This window comes from Pimephales promelas, chromosome 5 (genome assembly GCF_988280905.1).
Source record: "Pimephales promelas chromosome 5, fPimPro1.hap1.1, whole genome shotgun sequence".
Taxonomy (NCBI): Eukaryota; Metazoa; Chordata; class Actinopteri; order Cypriniformes; family Leuciscidae; genus Pimephales; species Pimephales promelas.
In genome coordinates this window covers 27,700,349-27,719,997 of record NC_142773.1, presented here as the reverse complement: position 1 = coordinate 27,719,997, position 19,649 = coordinate 27,700,349, and the positions used below count along the sequence as shown (strand labels likewise).

Here is a 19,649-nt window from a genome sequence, read left to right as displayed (position 1 = left end):
CAAAAACAAATCCTTTCGAGCTTGAGGGCAGCAACCATTTCAGCCAGCCATTTATGAAAACTGGGTGGTACAACTTGCTTCCAGTCCATCAAGAACACCCTTTTGGCCACCACCAAACATAAGACAGTTGTTGAGAATGCGTCAATGCTAATATAGGGTCAGAACACACCAACAAAGCCATCTCAAAATCTGGACCGATTTCTTCTCCAGAAACGTTTGAGTCTCACAAAAAATATTATTTTAAAAACTCAGAAATCTCAGGGCAAGACCAAAAAGTATGAGCATGCGTCCCATCAGAGCTCTGGCATCTATCGCATAATGGGGAAACTGAAGGGTAAATTTTATTAAGTTTAGATTTGGCATAGAGTAATCTATGCAACACTTAACTGAATAAGTTGTAATCTCGCATTAATAGATCAGTTATGAATTCGCTTGAGTTCTTCTTCCCAAATCTCATTTGAGAAATTCATTCCCGTGTCATTTTCCCATGCTACTGATGTGATCTGAAGAAACTGGAAAATGACATGCAAACAAGGAAACAAACCGTGTCATTGGCATTAGGGGATTGACCCAAAAGACAATACATATTATGATCCTGAGGCAACCCCTAAAACTCATTAAAAGAATGGTAGATGACGTCATCTTAATGGTCTGACCATTTATGACTTTGAAGAGCAATGTACACAGCGTGGGCAGGAAATGAGAAATGGCCATAGCTCAATAATTCACAAGCATCTGATGCAGCATTACAACAGGCCGCCTCCATCTCAAATCAATTGCTCACTGAAACTAATCAAATGTCACGATGAAAGAGTAAAGAAATGCCAAGAGGAGGTGATTTAGACGTTTGTGAATGCAGGAATCTTTTCTGATTTTAATCAGTAAATGGTTTCAGATTTTGTGAGCATAATGGCTAAAAGCAGCATCACTTGATCTTGTATGGTTTACATATCATTGTGCCAAAAATGTATCATTAGAACATCTTTAAAATATTTCGGAGCATGTTTTGCTAGCACCTTCTTACAGTATGTTTCTGACTGGCCAATTCAATTTGCACTAGAAAAGAATAAGTCCTGTAACTAATGGTAACCAATGCAATGCAAAAGTAGCCTAATATGGTCTATATCTGGAGTTCCCAATCCTGTTCCTGGAGATCTACCTCCCAGCAAGTGTAATAAGGTAATTAAGACCTTCAGGAGTACTGAAAATGCCCCTCTATTTATGGCCTCGCTGATCTGTCCCGCAGAGACCTATACTTGGGAGCACTTGATATTTACAGACAGGTAGGCCTATATTTGGATCTGAACTCTGCTGGTAGGTAGATCTACAGGAACAGGACTGGTCTATATTAATAATAATTTAGTTGAGATGTTTCTAAGTCGTCCTTTAGTCCCCTTCGAGGTTTGCTGAGGCCCACCATGGTTGAGAAATTACTGAGCTATTCAATTATGTACTAATTTGAAGGATAATTATATCTTTGCTAGTTTTATTTGCATATAAAGTTTTTAAAATTTTGGACTGCGCAGATGTGATAATTTCTCTCTCTACAGAAGTAGGAGCAAACATGGAGCACAAAAGGAGATGTTGGTCACGGACACGGTCATAAAGATATGGAAATATGGGTAACGCTTCCTTTTACAGTCCTGTTACCCCATGTACATACTATGTAAGTTACTTATTATAGTAATTACACTTAGGCCACTGGTTAATAACTACTAAACCTACCCAGTACTTTCCACGTAAATACAGTACACCCAGGGGGTCTTGCCTGCTCCGCAGCCCCACCTGATGGCCAACAAATAAGGTGTTCGGTTTTTACTGAGATTCTTGAGCGTCACTAAATTTTTGTTTAATGTCAGGTCAAATTAACTTGCAGCCAGCCAGGTAAGATAAAGAGCAGGACGGCCATTTCATCCCCTTCTGCAGTGCTCAGACTTCTCTGGCAAGCCGTTATCAGCGAATGAACTCAATTTTGGTCAGCCAAAATGCTTTATATAAACATTCAGTTTACAGAGTAAAACAACATAATAACACAACATCATAATAGTGCTGAACTGAAGTTCGACAATGCTAAACAGGAACAGGAAAATAAAATAAAAAGAGGGCAAAACTTAAAAGAAAATAAATCTAAACATTTAATAAAGTAAAAAGTTTGTAGGACTTACAAATTTTACGAGTGCTTTTGGGTTAAGGGAGGAAGAAATTGTAGTGAAGTAATCGGTTTAGCACCGGAGTAAAGATAGTTTGCGGTTTGATTTTCAGATTTCTTTTCGCTGTGGTCCCGCAGTGCGGTGTCGTGGACATGCAAATGATATCTCATTTCGTTATTTATGATTTGTGAATTCGTGTAACGGTGTTACTCCGGTCCGAAATTATAATTTTTTTTTCTTCTGAATTTTAATTTTTAATTGGGTATAGCTCCAAAAGTCGGTCACTTAGAAGTCTGAACCCAGTGTCATCTTGACATCCAAGATTTGTGAACACCAGAAAAAAATGGTTTACAAATTGAAAACTTACACTTGTGAATATAAAATCTACATAGGAAAATAAGTAGATTATTAATAATAAAGCAGGCATTTGAATCGGCTTAAAAACAACATAAAATAACGGTTTTAGGATTAATGGAGAAATTCTTCAAGATATTGTACGAGATAAACCCACTAACATCTTTCCAAAGTTGCCGAGTAAAATTGCATGACCAAAATAAGTGAAGAAGAGTTTCAATTTTGGACAGCCGTGTTTGTGGTACGCAGCAGGTGACGTTAGAAGAGGAGTGGCCTTTTTGCAGCGCCGTCTCCCACGTGTTGTTAAGGAAGGATGATGATTTAAGTACAGTAAACCGAGTGGCCATCTGCAGCAAATAGCGACTGGCCGAGCGACTCCATGTCTATGGCTTGTGCCGCACTTAATCGCCGCGGCCGATTATATGTATCTTTTTCCTCTCCACTGATGGGTGAACAATGGAGAAGCCGTCAGCAGAAATTTCTGGTGACCCTCCTATTTTCCCATGCACCAGAACATTGTTTATGATGCTGTTGTTGTGTAGGAGGGCAGGGACGGACCTGATCTCGGTGGATTTCTGCTAGAAAACACTCAGAACTCGACAGGCGGTGACCGGCCTCTCATCCTTCCAGATCCGAGCAGCTGATGTTGGCAGTGCTGCCGCTATCTTCCCGGCGAACATGGTGAAATTCCCAGCGCTCACGCACTACTTGCCTCTCATCCGATTCCTGGTGCCGCTGGCCATTACCAACATAGCCATCGACCTCGGCGAACAGGCAAGTGTGAATGAATTGTCCGTTAAAAACAGCACTTCGTGACGTAAGATTGGTTGTGTATCCTCGGAGCTGGACCCTGCAGCAATGGCATCCCTCAAGAGATTTGTTTATCTTGCTCGCCAATGTATAGTATGTTGATAACGCAATTTATAGGTTAGGGCCATCCGGTGCTTTTATTTCGTAAGGAAACGGGCAAATAGCGGCCCTTCGTTAACAGGGCATCATCACAAACAACGAGCCGATCAGCTGTGTTCGTCAACAGCTGGCCATACAGCGCATCCAATAACGTGCGTCACTCTCGTCGAACAATGCAAAAGCAATCTGACAGAGATGAATGTGCACTTTTGGATGGGCTGATTTTGTATTCACCTCTGCGTGAACTGGCCTTGTTTTTGTCAACCATTAACAAATGTACTGCGGCTTACAGTATTTATTTATTTTATCGCAGTCTCTAACTTGCATGTTTAAATGGTTTGGCTATAAAAACCCTTGGCTGATATAAATATTTTATTCTCAATATCTTTATTCTCATATTCTCATCTCATTTTGATGCTCTTATGTTTATTCTCGAGGTTTTAATAAATAATGTCTACATATTGGAAAGTCTTTCTCATTATCATGAGTTCTAAAGATAAAAAAAAAATGTTCACACTATTTAAAATGTTTAAGATCATTGACAGAGCACAGTTACTTTTTTATTGAATGTTTGAGGGCTATGCCGACCAATGATCTGTGTTTGGGTTTTAAAATAATTGAATAGCATTATTTGACAATTTTGTGAAAAATGTAATAATTATGTAATTATGTAATTTTTAAAAAAATGTAATACTTATGTAATTGTTTAGCTACATATTTCACACTGGAGAATAAATGTTATCAATAGCTTAACAATTACATAATAATAATTATAATGGTTAAAAAAATTATTATATTTATAATGTTTTAGCGTTGTATTATAATGAAAAGTTATTGTGTTAAAAAGCAGAAATAAATCTATAAACTGGCTTTAAAAATTAGTTATTAGAAACACATTGGCCAGATCCAGCTTTTGCAATTGACAGTAGATTAGGAAATGTAGTGTGTTGATGCAATCCCTCAGTTGTTATGATGATGACAAATTATTATTTTTTGGTAATTAAAGATCTTTAAAATGAGAACATTTTGAAATGACTATGAATTTGATGGATGCAAGTCACTACACTGAAGAACTCATTTGATTTTGGGGAAAACTGGAATGAAATATTGCCTTTCGTTTTTGTTACAAAATACATTTTTCAAACTCATTTATAGCAGAAAGAAGAAATGTGAGTAGCAACCCTAAGAGCCTGCCTACCCACATTAACAGACAACCATTATCTCTCTGCACATTGTTGTAAGCCGTTGGAGATGAAGTGGCAGACAAAGAGAGTCAGAAGAAGGCAGCAGATAAGGAGGCAAAAAAAACATACATTTATGTGTCCTTTTGACTTGATCTCTTATTCTACAGGCCTTGCTGCTTATTAATTCTGTGACTCATTATCTACCGTTTCATCCAAATGAAATCTTAAGATTTAAACATATTAAGCAATGTTCTCCAGTTCCTGGAGGCCCACAACCCTGCAGAGTTTAGCTTCAACCCTAATTAAACACACCTGATCAGCTACTCAAGTGTGTGTGTGTGTGTGTGTGTGTCTGTGTGTGTTGAAGCAGGGTTGGAACTAAACTCTGTAGGTCTGTGGCCCTCTTACACAGTAAATTGTACAGAAGGTGCCACCAGGTTAGAGTAAAGGACAGGATAGCATGGTTATTTAATTGTGCAGTAACACTTACAAAGTAAAGAGCAAATAGAACTTATGTAGTACACCTCAGCTTTTTCCAACAGGTTTGACATCTGACACATTTACAAATAACCTTCTCACGTGACAGGGATAAATTCTGGTATATGAACAATTTTTACAGCTTTATTGTCACAATATAGTCGGCTATCGTTGAGACGATTTAGAGTTACTCTATCTCCATTTTCTTTGAGAGATTTCAGACTATTTACTGTTGATTCTGATCACACTTTTCAGGTGTTTATCTCAATAAAAGTCCATGAATACATGTAATTTTATAACTCTTCATCCTGTTTCTGCTTAGAAATGATATTTGATACAATTGATAGTGTTTGGACAGTCTACAGACTTTTACACTGTGATATTTAACAATTTCTTTTAAGCACATATTCGTTTTTAAAAGAGAGAGATGCCAGCGGTCTTGTGTAACACAAACTTATCCAGCTTACCAAATACCAGTCCTCAAATTTAGATCCTTTTCTGGGGGGCATGCCATGAAAGGCATTTAGTCAGTTGATACAGGGTTAGTGCTGTATATCTTTGCTATAAAACCTTCTTTGTGTTAAAGAATCCCATGAGGAGTGATAGTTTATCACCATTTCAATTCATCCCGATAATGTGACTAAATCTGTATTGTTTTAATCACTCTACTAGTCTGTTTTTTATATAATGCTGGAAAAAATGGTGTTTCTGATAAATGTGTATTCCTTTACAGGCTTTAAACAGGGGAATAGCAGCAGTTAAAGAGGATGCTGTGGAAATGCTGGCCAGTTATGGTCTGGCCTACTCTCTCATGAAGTTCTTCACAGGCCCTATGAGTGATTTCAAGAACGTAGGGCTGGTGTTTGTCAACAGCAAACGGGACAGAACCAAGGCGGTCCTCTGTATGGTCGCTGCAGGAACCGTGGCTATCATTTTCCACTCTCTCATTGGTCAGTCTACCAGTCTATCACTTCCTCACTCCACCTCTTCCATGCGTTTGTACTAAATGTACAGGGGAACACCGTTTTGTTTAGCACTTTTCTAAACAAATATGTCATGATGGTAGACTTGGTGAGCTGTGTTATGACTGGAGAAGGACCTCAAATGGTCTTAATCACGCAGACTCTACTCATAGAAGGCAGATGTGACTATTCTCTGGAAAAGTCATTGCACAAAGGAACATTATATTCCAAACACGGTTCATCCGCTGTGTTGTCGGCTTTTTTGCCAGGTTACTACATGCCTGTCCAATGTACTCCCTGTGAATGGAGAGGCCTCTCTGACTCATAGAAACTATCCAAACTCACGTGGGTAGTAGATTACCATTTATTTTCGTATATCTTCGTACATCCTCTATTATTATATTGTCATTAAACAAATTGGGGAAAAAAAACTGCACTCCTACTCAGCAGGAAATATGTTCTGCCACCCATAATTACCAGATTACCAATACTTAAGTGTGGGGGTTGTGGTTAAAAACGATCCAATCGTCTTTAAACAGTCTAAATTTACAGTGTAATTAGTCATTTTATTAGAATAATGAAGGATATTCACCTTGAATACGTCAGTTTCTCTACCCCAAATTCATTTGTATTTACATAAATAGCCATTTACACACAAAGCAAAAAATCGAGTCATTTTCAGCTGCTCCGCAGTGCCCATATGACAATTACTGCTATGAGTGCATGAAAAAAGAATGTTACCAGGGTAACCTCAAGGGATATAGAATACAAACCACCACTCTCTTGGAGAAGGGCTTTCATTTTTATTCACTATGCCAACACCTGTCTGCCGCACTTAATGATGTGCTTTTAAATGAAGAACTTACAGTCTGTTAACATAACATGGTCACTCTCCATCATCTTGAGTGTGGTCTCAGACATGTTATGCCCATTTGCACTGTCACTGAGTTTTATAGATCTGCGTCACCCATATGTGGATCACGTCACTGCACACATTACTGAGAAAAAGGGAAAACACATGGAATTTTTGACCAGAGACCAGAGTAATATAATATATTATTAGAACTTCTGTGTCCTTGCATGTCATTTGTGTACATTATTGATAAATATACAAATTAATCTTGTTCTCACTTTTCCTTATTTAGCCTACACAGATCTTGGCTATTACATCATTAACAAACTGCATCATGTGGATGAGTCTGTGGGGAGTAAGACCCGGAAGGCGTTTCTCTATCTGGCTGCTTTTCCTTTACTTGACGCCATGGTGAGTGACATGCCATCCCTGGAGATATTCGGTCGTAATGTCATAATGTGTTCTTGCTTTGACCGTCAGATCTGGCTCATCTGCCTCGCACAGATAGGCAGAGAGTATGTGTGTTTAATCGTGTGGTACAGCCAGGCATCAGAGCCTAGATCTGGAAAACCATCAAGCTCCTTTGGATAAATAACAGCCCACGTGGAACCTCCTGTGCCTCTCAGTGGAGGTTAAACTGCAGCAATGTTTTGTTTATATTGTTTTGTCTCTAGACTAAAGATTGAACCCAACTATTTTTTTATAAACAAATGGAAATACATTAAAATGCTAAGCAGCAAAACTGTTTAGGACATAATTAGAAATGTTTCTTGAGCATCAAGACTGAAGTAATGATACTGAAAATTCAGGAGTAAATTACATTTTGAAATATATATAAAAATAGAAAACAGTTACTTTAAAGTGGAATAATATTTCACAATATTACAGTTCATTTTAATATTTAATATTTTGATCAGATAATTGCAATATAAATCAGACCCAAGAGTTTTGAACGGAAGTGGATACTGTAATATAAAACTTGCGCAAATTATGGGAGGATCTTCGGTTAACCCTTGTGCATCAATTAAAAAAGTAACTCTTAGAGGACAAAAATGTCCATGTAAAAAAACATAAATACATGTCATAAATACCAACACACCCACACAAATATCGTCACATAATTTATCCAATTGGCTCTATAATATGCCAAAGCAGAAAACAGGAATAAAGCGATTATTTGTTTTATAGGCCAAACCTGGAAAAATGGCACCATCTGCTAAAAAATAGTAAAAATTAAAGAATGTAAGCCTTGCCAACAGAATGAATGCCTCTTAACAAAGATTGCAAAGATAGTTTATAGTTAAATGGCCCTGGGATTAAAAATTGCAGTTTTAATAGGTTTCAATAGGGACATTTTTGTCCAAAAGGTGCTGAGAGGGAAGTATTTTGTGGACCTAGTGAAAAAAAAATTTCAAAGGAAATGGGGGAAAAACAGACCATGAAAAACCCCTAAAGCTTATTGCCACTGCAATATTATTGACAGGTTAAATATCACTGTACTATTTGTCTACATTATGTAACATATGTTGCCTTTAATAAAAAAAATTCCATTAACTGCAACATTGAGTGTTCACTTTTTAATGTGATTTCCATAATTTTGACAGACAATAAATATTGTAGAAACAGGGGAGACTATTACATTTTAATTTGGTCATGTGAAAACAAACCTGGATTTTAATGGTGAGACTTTTGTTTTTTTATTTGATTTAATTAAGGATTTGTATTTGTTTATGTCAGTCTTTTTTTAGTACAACATTCCCAAACTGAAAGTGCCAATCTAAAACACAGTAGGCTCATCTGGAGAAATTTGTATTGGATTAGTGACAGTTGATATTGGCTCTTGTCGCTAATTTCAGGCCTGGACTCATGCAGGAATCCTTCTGAAGCACAAGCACAGTCTCCTGGTGGGATGTGCCTCTATTTCTGATGTTGTTGCACAGGTAAGATTAATTGAATTTCATTCTTTGATTTCAGATGCATTTTTTTAATGCTTTTCATTGACATGGTGTAATTTTGAATTTGAATTAATAATATATTTATCACTGTCATTAAAATCAGGGTCTTTCTCTCTCTTTCTCTAGGTTGTATTTGTGGCTATTTTGCTCCACAGTCACTTGGAGTGTGTGGAGCCTTTGTTGATCCCAATCCTCTCTCTGTATATGGGAGCTTTGGTACGCTTCACTATCGTTGGTTTGGGGTACTACAGGACCGTTCATGACAACATCCCTGACTCCAGTGGGCCAGAGGTTGGGGTACGTCCATTGACTCTCTTTACACCAATTCAACCAACTGCCATTTTATTGTGTAAATCTGTTTGTCATGCTTAGTTTAGTATCACAGCTACATTGGTCTATTTATTGGTTTTCTATACGCATTGCTCTTTGCTCTGCCCTCTCAAATGTGTGCTATATACTGACAATCATTCTGTGTAATAGGGTGATGCCACTATTAAAAAGATGCTAGGCTTTTGGTGGCCATTGGCTCTTATCCTGGCTACGCAGCGGATTAGCAGACCCATCGTCAACCTATTTGTGTCACGGGATCTGAAAGGAAGCACAGCTGCCACAGAGGTTAGTCTGGCAATAGCACTGATGCCTTTACAGTATTTAAATATCAACTTGTAGTCATAATCGTTATTTTCAGTCATTTAGATACAGCATATATGTGAATATGTAGCTAATACTTAAACTTAGCTATAGTGAAAGGCTTCAGCAGGTCTGCATGTTTTAAATATTTTATGTCACTCAGATATAGAATCATTCATTATAAACAGATTAGATTGTGGGTGTTTAAGGTTACCATCATTGTTCCGTTGTTTTCCAGGCTGTTGCAGTTCTCACAGCAACATATCCAGTGGGCCATATGCCATATGGCTGGCTCACTGAACTCAGAGCTGTTTACCCTGCATTTGACAAGGTAGGTAACTTTTTTTTTAAATCCTTAAACATACACTACTCAGAATGCTTAATGCTGACCATCCTCTGCATACAGTATATACTTAAGTTTATCATCTCCTCCCAGTAACGATCAGTAAACGTTTTTAATCAGTGTGCAGTTTTTTGCTTTTTTATTTACACTCACCGGCCACTTTATTAGGTACCCCATGCTAGTAACGGGTTGGACCCCCTTTTGCCTTCAGAACTGCCTCAATTCTTCATGGCATAGATTCAACAAGGTGCTGGAAGCATTCCTCAGGGAGTTTGGTCCATATTGACATGATGGCATCACACAGTTGCCGCAGATTTGTCGGCTGCACATCCATGATGCGAATCTCCCGTTCCACCACATCCCAAAGATGCTCTATTGGATTGAGATCTGGTGACTGTGGAGGCCATTTGAGTACAGCGAACTCATTGTCATGTTCAAGAAACCAGTCTGAGATGATTCCAGCTTTATGACATGGCGCATTATCCTGCTGAAAGTAGCCATCAGAAGTTGGGTACATTGTGGTCATAAAGGGATGGACATGGTCAGCAACAATACTCAGGTAGGCTGTGGCGTTGCAACGATGCTCAATTGGTACCAAGGGGCCCAAAGAGTGCCAAGAAAATATTCCCCACACCATGACACCACCACCACCAGCCTGAACCGTTGATACAAGGCAGGATGGATCCATGCTTTCATGTTGTAGACGCCAAATTCTGACCCTACCATCCGAATGTCGCAGCAGAAATCAAGACTCATCAGACCAGGCAACGTTTTTCCAATCTTCTATTGTCCAATTTCGATGAGCTTGTGCAAATTGTAGCCTCAGTTTCCTGTTCTTAGCTGAAAGGAGTGGCACCCGGTGTGGTCTTCTGCTGCTGTAGCCCATCTGCCTCAAAGTTCGACGTACTGTGCGTTCAGAGATGCTCTTCTGCCCACCTTGGTTGTAACGGGTGGTTATTTGAGTCACTGTTGCCCTTCTATCAGCTCGAACCAGTCTGGCCATTCTCCTCTGACCTCTGGCATCAACAAGGCATTTCCGCCCACAGAACTGCCGCTCACTGGATGTTTTTTCTTTTTCGGACCATTCTCTGTAAACCCTAGAGATGGTTGTGCGTGAAAATCCCAGTAGATTAGCAGTTTCTGAAATACTCAGACCAGCCCTTCTGGCACCAACAATCATGCCACATTCAAAGTCACTCAAATCACCTTTCTTCCCCATACTGATGCTCGGTTTGAACTGCAGGAGATTGTCTTGACCATGTCTACATGCCTAAATGCACTGAGTTGCCGCCATGTGATTGGCTGCTTAGAAATTAAGTGTTAACGAGCAGTTGGACAGGTGTACCTAATAAAGTGGCCGGTGAGTGTATATCATACTGTCTAACTTTGTCTCAAGGCAAGGGATGACCAAATTAGTTTAAATATCTTCCACCTTTTGTGCCAATACTGCAGTATGTCTATTATCTTGTTGTACTGTATGACAAAGCAATTATTTTTTGGGGAAACAGAGTGGGTTCATGGAGACAGACCTGCAGCTAGAGTCCCAGAGACTGTAATTAAAAAGGCGCACAGTGGTGTGGTGTTATTTATGGATATTATCCCATAGAAAAGGGACTCAGGATCCACAATAAGGAAGTCCACAGGAAATGGGTTGACATTTTCTGGTTGCATAAATGATCAATTTTTAATGGATAAAGATGATCTACGTATATTACTGTTTAAAAGTTAGAGGTCTGTAAGATTTGAAAAAGAAATGTTTTTCAGTAAGATCACTTATGCTCACCAAGGCTACATTTATTTGATCGAAAATACAGTAAAAAAAGAAATACTGTGAAAATATTATTGCAATTCAATGTAACTGTAATTAATGTAATCATGTGATGGCAAAGCTGAGTTTTCAGCAGCTCTTGTTCAAAAGAAACATTTTAGTATTGTCAATGTTGATAATATTTTTGTGGAAACAGTGATACATTTTTTTCACATAATAAATATTTTTACTGCGACTTTTGATCTATTAAATGCATTCTTGCTGAATGATAGTGTACATTATAGATACTCAAAACATTGTAGATTATAAAGAAAAAAATTAACTGCTTTCCTCACGTCTGCCGTTTGTCTCTGTTCTTCTCATTTTCTAGAATAACCCGAGCAACAAGTTGGCCAGCAGCAGTGCAGTTGTGACAAAATCTGACATCAAGCGCTTCACTTTTGTTTGTTTGGCTCTTTCTATAACAGTAAGTTAATCCACATTCTCAATCTTCAGTCTCTGTCTGGCTTTAAAAACGCGTATTTCATGTTTACTCGATAATCGATTGTGATTGGATGATAATTTTCTACATTTGATTAGCCATTCTCGGATGACAGAAGACTACTGCACCCTTTTTATAATCACCTAGCAAAAACAACATTATGAAAGAAGTAATATGGGACAAAACAAGATTTTTTTCCTAAGTTGGGACACTAAAAATAGAGCTGAAAACGTGATGTCTGGGCACCCTTAATAGGGGCATGTCTAATCAGTAGTTAAATCTGGCTACTTAGTTGTTGTTGTTTTTTTGCCTTTTGTCTACATGTTTACTTATTACGCTATATAGGTATATATATATATATATATACATATATATATATATATATATATTATATTTTATTTTTATTTTATATATATTATATTCTTCCATTTGTCCCCTGAATTTAAATTGCAGTAGACAAAAATCCAAATGCTTCTTATTTAGCTACTAAACACATAGTTGTAAAGCCGTAAGGAGTGCATTAGGATAGTGTGTTTTGTTAGTGTGAGTACTTTTAGAGTCAGGCTAAATTATTAATTGATGCTGTCTGCTTCTGTAACCGGGTCAGATCTTTCCTCCCTGACCTAGATAAAAGCTTGCTTAGTATTTCACTACAGTGATGATCATTATTATTCCATAATTTCACGTCTCTGTCAGAGGTGTGGTGGGAGAATCAGGATTGTATGAGTCTGTTTAATCTCTTATGTAAGCGCTATATTGTTTTGCCCAGATGGTCTCTTCACTGAAATGTTGCATGAATGCACCGCTATAGATTTAATTTAGTCATCTAGATTTTATATCAACATTTTCCTTAGAAATTCCCCCTTTGGACTTTATTGTTAATTAAATATCATTGATGGTTGGCTTGTGTTATTGATTTTAAGGAGTTGTAGCAAGTGTTGAGATCTGCTCTCAGCTCCTTGTGCCAACATGTCTGCAGTGGCCATATCTGTGCATGCATACGCTTCTAATTCTAGTGCTGTTACCCGCATCTCAAAGGCTCTTCTCCACCCAGATATACATAAACACTTATGAGTGTAAATGATAGTGTTTTGATAGCTGTGTTAACAGGGTAAGTATAATATACCAGCTTCTAGATGTGTGCTGGCTCTTAAATTAACACGCATACTACTATATTACTTTCCTCTAGATAACCAGTACCACCAGAATGCCTTTTCACAGAAATAACCAGGAATACACTCTTTTTCTTCTTTTTTGTCCTTGTTAACTGCTTTATATTTTACAATAGATGTTTGATTGATGGTTTGTGAGTGGTTTTATTGACTTTGTTATGTTACTGTATGTTATGTTATGTCATGTTATGTGTGAGATTGTCTATATAGTCCCATTCAGGCAGTCTGTCTTTCTCTATGCAGCTCTGTTTTGTGGTGTTCTGGGCGCCACACATTTCTGAGAGGATCCTGGTGGATATCATAGGAGTAGATCATGCCTTTGCTGAGCTGTGTATCGCCCCATTACGGATTTTCTCCTTCTTTCCCATTCCAGGTAATGCACTTTTAGTAAATTTCCATAAAGAGACAAACATTTTACATAATTTTGAGAAAATATCTCTATACAGATTTTTACAGTACAATACAAAGAAATGATGATTTTTAACCATTACGATTACTATTGATAGCTGAAAGCATAATCAAAATATTTGATAAACTAGCACGTAAAACACAGGACATACACTACTGTTCAAAACTTGGGTTGGTTAGACTTTTTGATGAAAGAAGTCTCTTATGTTCACCAAGGCTGTATTTAGTTCATCAAAAATAAAGTAAACTGTTAAAATAACTGTTTTCTTTGTAATTAAATAATTGTTCCAATCTTAAGTGTCACATGATCCTTCATAAATCATTCTAATATGCTTATTTGGTGCTCAGGATCATTCTTATTATTTGCAAAGTTGAAAACAGTTGTGCTGCTTAATACTTGTGTGGAAACCATGATACATTTTTACATTTTCATTAAATCATTTAGCAGACACTTTTATCCAAAGCGACTTTTTCAGGATTATCTGATAAATTGAGAGTTCAAAAGAACAGAATTTTCTTTGAAATAAAAATCTTAAATAACATTATAACCCTTGGTTTCACAGACAAGGCTTAGGCTAGTCCCAGACTAAAATGCTTGTTTGAGCTGTTTTAACTGAAAGCAACTTGGAACTGAAATATCTTAGAATATGTCAGTGCCATTGTTGTGTTTTGAAAATGCACACCAATAATGTTTAAAAAAAGCTTCTTAAATATCCTAATTGAACTAAGACCTAATCCTGGTTTAGTCTAAACTTTGTTTGCTAAACCAGGCCTAAATGCCTTTACTGTCACTTTTGATCAAATTAATGCATCATTTCTGAATAAAATTATTCATTTCTTTGGAAAAATGGTACTGAACCCAAAGTCATGGCACTGACTTTGTGAATGACCCAGGTTCAAATTCTGTTTAAATCTTAAATCTTAATTCTGTGCAAATTCTCCTGGGGCCTTCTCATGACAAACAAAAATGGTTTATCTAGGGTCTGATGTGCAGTGTATAATCAAATGGACAGATGGTCTTAGGGGGACCAGTTGCTCTTTAAAAAAAAAATTCCATTTGAAAAGACAAAGGTCAAGCTTCAGTTACAATGCCCCAGGCTTACAAAGGCTGAGAGAGAAATAATCACAATGAGAGCTCAAAGTACCTTCAAATTTGATTACACTTGACTTTTATGATATAACGATACTGATAGCCAAGCAATCACTGGCGTGTAAAACATGTTCACATGATTGCTTGAGACCGAATTTGCATGCACTGAATTCTCTTTTGTTTTTATCATCAGTGACGATTCGTGCTCACCTGACTGGTTGGCTCATGACCCTGAAGAAAACCTTTGTCCTGGCACCCAGCTCTGTCCTCCGCATCATTGTCCTCATCACCAGTCTCATAGTGCTGCCTTACATGGGGTAAGTGTGTTGTGCTTGATTCTACACTAGTAATGAGTAGAAACTTGAAACATACATATTACTAATTGTTGTACTTTAGTGCATCAGACTTGTAAATTTTATATTAAAATAAATTAGACTTTGTTAGAAAGCTTTTTATGCTCAAATTGTGCAGGGTACATGGGGCCACACTTGGTGTTGGATCTCTGCTGGCTGGTTTCCTTGGGGAGTCTACTATGGTTGCAATCGCAGCATGCTATGTCTACCGGAAACAGGTACAATAACACTGAAGCCTGTAGGTTTTTCTGATGATTGAAGTTGCACTTTAAAAAAAAAAAACTTTTGCTGATAATTTACTCACCTCCATGTCATCCAAGATGTCCATGTCTTTCTTTCTTCAGTCGAAAAGAATTTAAGGTTTTTGATGAAAACATTCCAGGATTTTCTCCATATAATGGACTTCAATGGGAACCAAACAGTTTAAGGTCCAAATGAGAGTTTCAGTGCAGCTTCAAAGGGCTTTAAACGACACCAGACAATGAATAAGGGTCTTATCTAGCGAAACGATCGGTCATTTAAAAAATAAATAAAATTTTTTAAGTTTTATAAGCACAAATGCTCGCCTTGCTCTGTCTGTGTGATGAGCGTTCGTGACTCTCCTGTTCAAACTCATTCATCAAAATGAACTAATCTTTTTTTGAGTCATGACTCGAAGGGTCCTAGATAAGACCCTTATTCATCGTCTGGTGTCGTTTAAAGCCCTTTGAACAGTTTGCACTGAAACTCTCATTTAGACATTGAACCATTTGGTTCCCATTGAATTCCATTATATGGAGAAAATCCTGGAATGTTTTCATCAAAAACCTTAATTTCTTTTCGACTGAAGAAAGAAAGACGTGGACATCTTGGATGACATGGGGGTGAGTAAATTATCAGCAAAAGTTTTTTTTTTTTTGAAAAAGTGAACTACTCCTTTAATTCAGTAAAAGAGCAATAAATATTCAGTTCTGCGAACACTATGGCTATGAATCTCCAGACATGTTCATCCCAATACTGTATTGTGTATTAAACACACACACACACACACAGGATACTGAGGGTAGTTATTAGAGTCCAGTCAAAAGTCCACTTACATAAATGTGTTTTCTCTAGCAGTGATTTTGTATGCTCATTTCAAAATTCAAGGAGGATTATTCAGTCTTCCAAGTTAAACTTTTGTCTGCACAAGTAAACACAATAAAACCACACTGATGTATAAGACAAGGGTCAACTATATTATAAATGTAGATTTAAGAACAAGGATTTCCCCCATAAACATCAGTTTGTCATTTAACATGTTGCAAAAGTTTTCAATTTTGTTATTTTTAACTTCTGTTCCTGAAAAATATATCACAGTTTCTATACAAATATCAAGGAGCTGTTTTCAATATTGATAAGAAACATTTCTTGAGCAGAAAAAAAGCATATGAGAATAATTTCTAAAGGATCATGTGCTTCATATTCAGCTTTGCCATTATAGAAATAAATTGCATTGTAAAATATATTAAAATAGAAAACAGATATTTTAAATTGTAATAGAATTTCACAATAATACAGTTTTTACTGTATCATATAATCGCAGCCTTGGAAAGTAAAGAGAGTAAACAGATCTTTCCGACCCCATACATTTGAACAGTATTGTACATTACTCTTTACTTTTTTATAATTTCTTTAAAGAAAACTCCTATTTTTAAAAAGCCTATGTTTTCTCATCTCTATTTCCCAACATACCCCATATAGTGTCACAAAATGCTCCATTCTTGTTTTGTTATTAAATTAAATAGTTATTTTACATGGCATCACTTTACAATAAGGTTTTCTAAGTTAATAATATGAAATAACATTGAAAGATACTTCTACAGCATTTATTAATCTTAGCTAATGTTAATCTCAACATTTACTAATACATTTTTAAGATCAAAAGTTGCATCTGTTAACATTAATTAAAGCACTGTGAACGAACAAACATTTTTATTAAGTAGCATTAACAAAGGTTAATAAATGCTGTATCATTGTTAGCTCATGTTAGTTAATGCATTAACTAATCTTAACAAATGAGACCTTTTACAAACTCTGCGTCTCATATATTTTATTGTAAAACCTTTGTAAATCATTCTATCATAAAATATCAAATTCAGCTTGATATGACATATTATATAAGGATGGCTTATGAATTATTTAAATATAAATAGGTTCTGTTCAATCAATGAAACCCAGTGCATTGGGGTAAAATGACTTTCTGCCCACACAGAAGAAAAAGAAAGACTCAGATGAAGACATGGCCATTGACGGGGAGGACTCTGCCCCCATGAACGAGGTCAGGGCCGGGGGCCACATGGATGACATCGTGGAGTTAAGAGAAGAGGATGAGGAAGAGCTGGAAGAATACTAAGCTGTGGATTCTAGGCTAAGCAGGGTGCATTGTGGGAATCGGGGCCTTCTTGCTTTCTCGGGCAGTGTACTTATTGCTTACTGTCCCCTGCTGCCGCCCTTTCCCTCTTGCCGAAGCACTTTTAAATGTGCACAGTTTAAATAAACACAGAGGGAGATTTAGATAGCAGTTATGAAGACTTCAGGTGTCCGCTGCAGCATATCTGTGTTACAGTACACACGCAGACATACAAATGCGTACATGCGTCTTCCAGCTGTTGTCAGGAGATTTTTTTTTTCTTCTGATGCAGGACAGTGAAGATATTAATTTGTACCAAAGCAATGTTGTGCATTTAACTTATTTTTTTTCCTGTATGCTGATCTTTAATGTGCTGCCGTCCTACACATTTCAAAGGAAAGACTTGCATCTTTCGAGAAGTTACATCATTCGCTTGGAATGTATTTCCTCTTCCTTCTACTTTACCTCTACTATTTCAATGAAAGGACAGACTTGATAAGATTTTTTTAGGTCCAGGGGCAGTCACCTGTGTTACTGCACAGTTTCAAGGACCAACTTTTTTTTGTGGCTTTTTGGCAAGAAATGTCAACAGAGGTTATATATACATATATATATAACATTTAGATTGAATGAATTTGATGGACATCTTAGAAAACAACAGTTTCAGAGTGACAAATGGTTGGAGTTTATGGGTCATCTAGAGGACCTATTTTTTTAAATATACATACCATATGTTTAGGTGTATAAAATATGATACATTTTGTATGGGTGATGTTGTGAATTCTGTATATTGTAGGAAAGGAACGAATTGGACTGTGTTTTCATAATGAAGTCTATTGAAAGTATTTATTTTGTATCTCAGGATGTTTGTGATGGAACATATTAAAGTAATTTAAAGTCTGATTAATGATCCCTCCCCATGAGCTGTTTTTCAAGTTTCTCCATTGGACAATGATACACAGCTGTTGAGGGTGTCTTAAACTGGTGTTTGTTTCGTTTAGATTATAGTAAGTGACATCTGGTTTAGCTTGTATTAGAGATTTCATGGACAATCCAAAGTAATGTTTGGTCCTCTTATTAAACATTGAAAATGTGGTTTAAAGTGGTCTATGATTAGGTTCTTATGTTCTGTCTGCTATTAAAATGAAGAAAAGTGGGTGTGTTTGTCACTTTTACTGCAGCTGATGAGAAGTCTGTTACACAGAAAATGGAAAATTATACTATAGATTTATCGATTAAAATGGTAAACTTAAAAAAGTCAACTAAATTATATAAAATTAACATCTAATTTGCATTGTGACCGACTGTCATAAAAATGAGAGCAAATACATGGATTTCATAGCGGTGAAAGGACGCCCCCTATTGTGCAACTTTGACACTGCAATGACATCTGACCACAGGAGGGTGAGTGTAATTTTAAAGCCATGTCTAGATGATCTCACACAGCCTGTTTTCGTTTTGTTTTTACAATCATTTTAAATTCGTTTGCATTAATTAATGCGTTAAGAGCCATCTTTACTACATATTTGCTAGTTGTACCTATAAATTAACATTAGTTAATGTCATATGAACAAACATCGCCATATCGTGTAATTAGTAATAATAATATAATGTCATGATGCCTAGTGCTTTAAAGTGATGTAGTTCAGCTAAAAATAACAATTCTGTCATCATTTACTTTCAAGACTTGCTTTCTTTCAAAACACAAAATAAGACATTTTGAAGAATGCTTCCTGATTTTGTCCATAAGCTTATCAAAGTCAATTGGGTCCAAAACAACATGGGATGCTTTTAATTTTCATTATAAGGACACTTTTTCTAAATATATATTTAGAAATTTTGTGTTTCACAGAAGAAAGCAAGTCACAGTTTTGGAACGACATGAGGGTGAGTAAAATTATGACACAATTGTCCTTTTTGGCTGAACTATCTCTTCGAATTTTGGTGTTTCCAGTTGTTCTGTTCAACAAACTTTAATTGTAAATAGAGTGGTCCATCAATGTCATCCTTTTTCATTAATCAACCCTTTGTTTGAGCTATATTTTGACGTGTATAGCTGTGATTAAACAGAAATTCCTGCACGTTGAAGTGCTGAAGGTCCAACACAGTATACAGTCCATTCCCATGGGGTCAGGCTTTCCCTTGTGCACACTTGGCTATGAGACAAAAACCTTTAATAGTAACTCTAA

At 36.8% G+C, this 19,649-nt stretch overlaps 1 protein-coding gene across 1 annotated transcript; it reads left to right on the top strand.

The window, feature by feature from the left end:
* Positions 1–2,641: 2,641 nt before the first annotated feature.
* ankhb (ANKH inorganic pyrophosphate transport regulator b) lies at positions 2,642–18,616 on the top strand. Its single transcript, XM_039677371.2, has 12 exons — positions 2,642–3,278; positions 5,808–6,024; positions 7,182–7,300; positions 8,746–8,829; positions 8,971–9,141; positions 9,325–9,459; positions 9,713–9,805; positions 11,956–12,051; positions 13,482–13,611; positions 14,930–15,053; positions 15,208–15,307; positions 17,323–18,616. Exons 1-12 carry the CDS (start codon positions 3,183–3,185, stop codon positions 17,461–17,463), a joined length of 1,506 nt encoding a protein of 501 aa, XP_039533305.1. The 5' UTR covers positions 2,642–3,182; the 3' UTR covers positions 17,464–18,616.
* Positions 18,617–19,649: the final 1,033 nt, after the last annotated feature.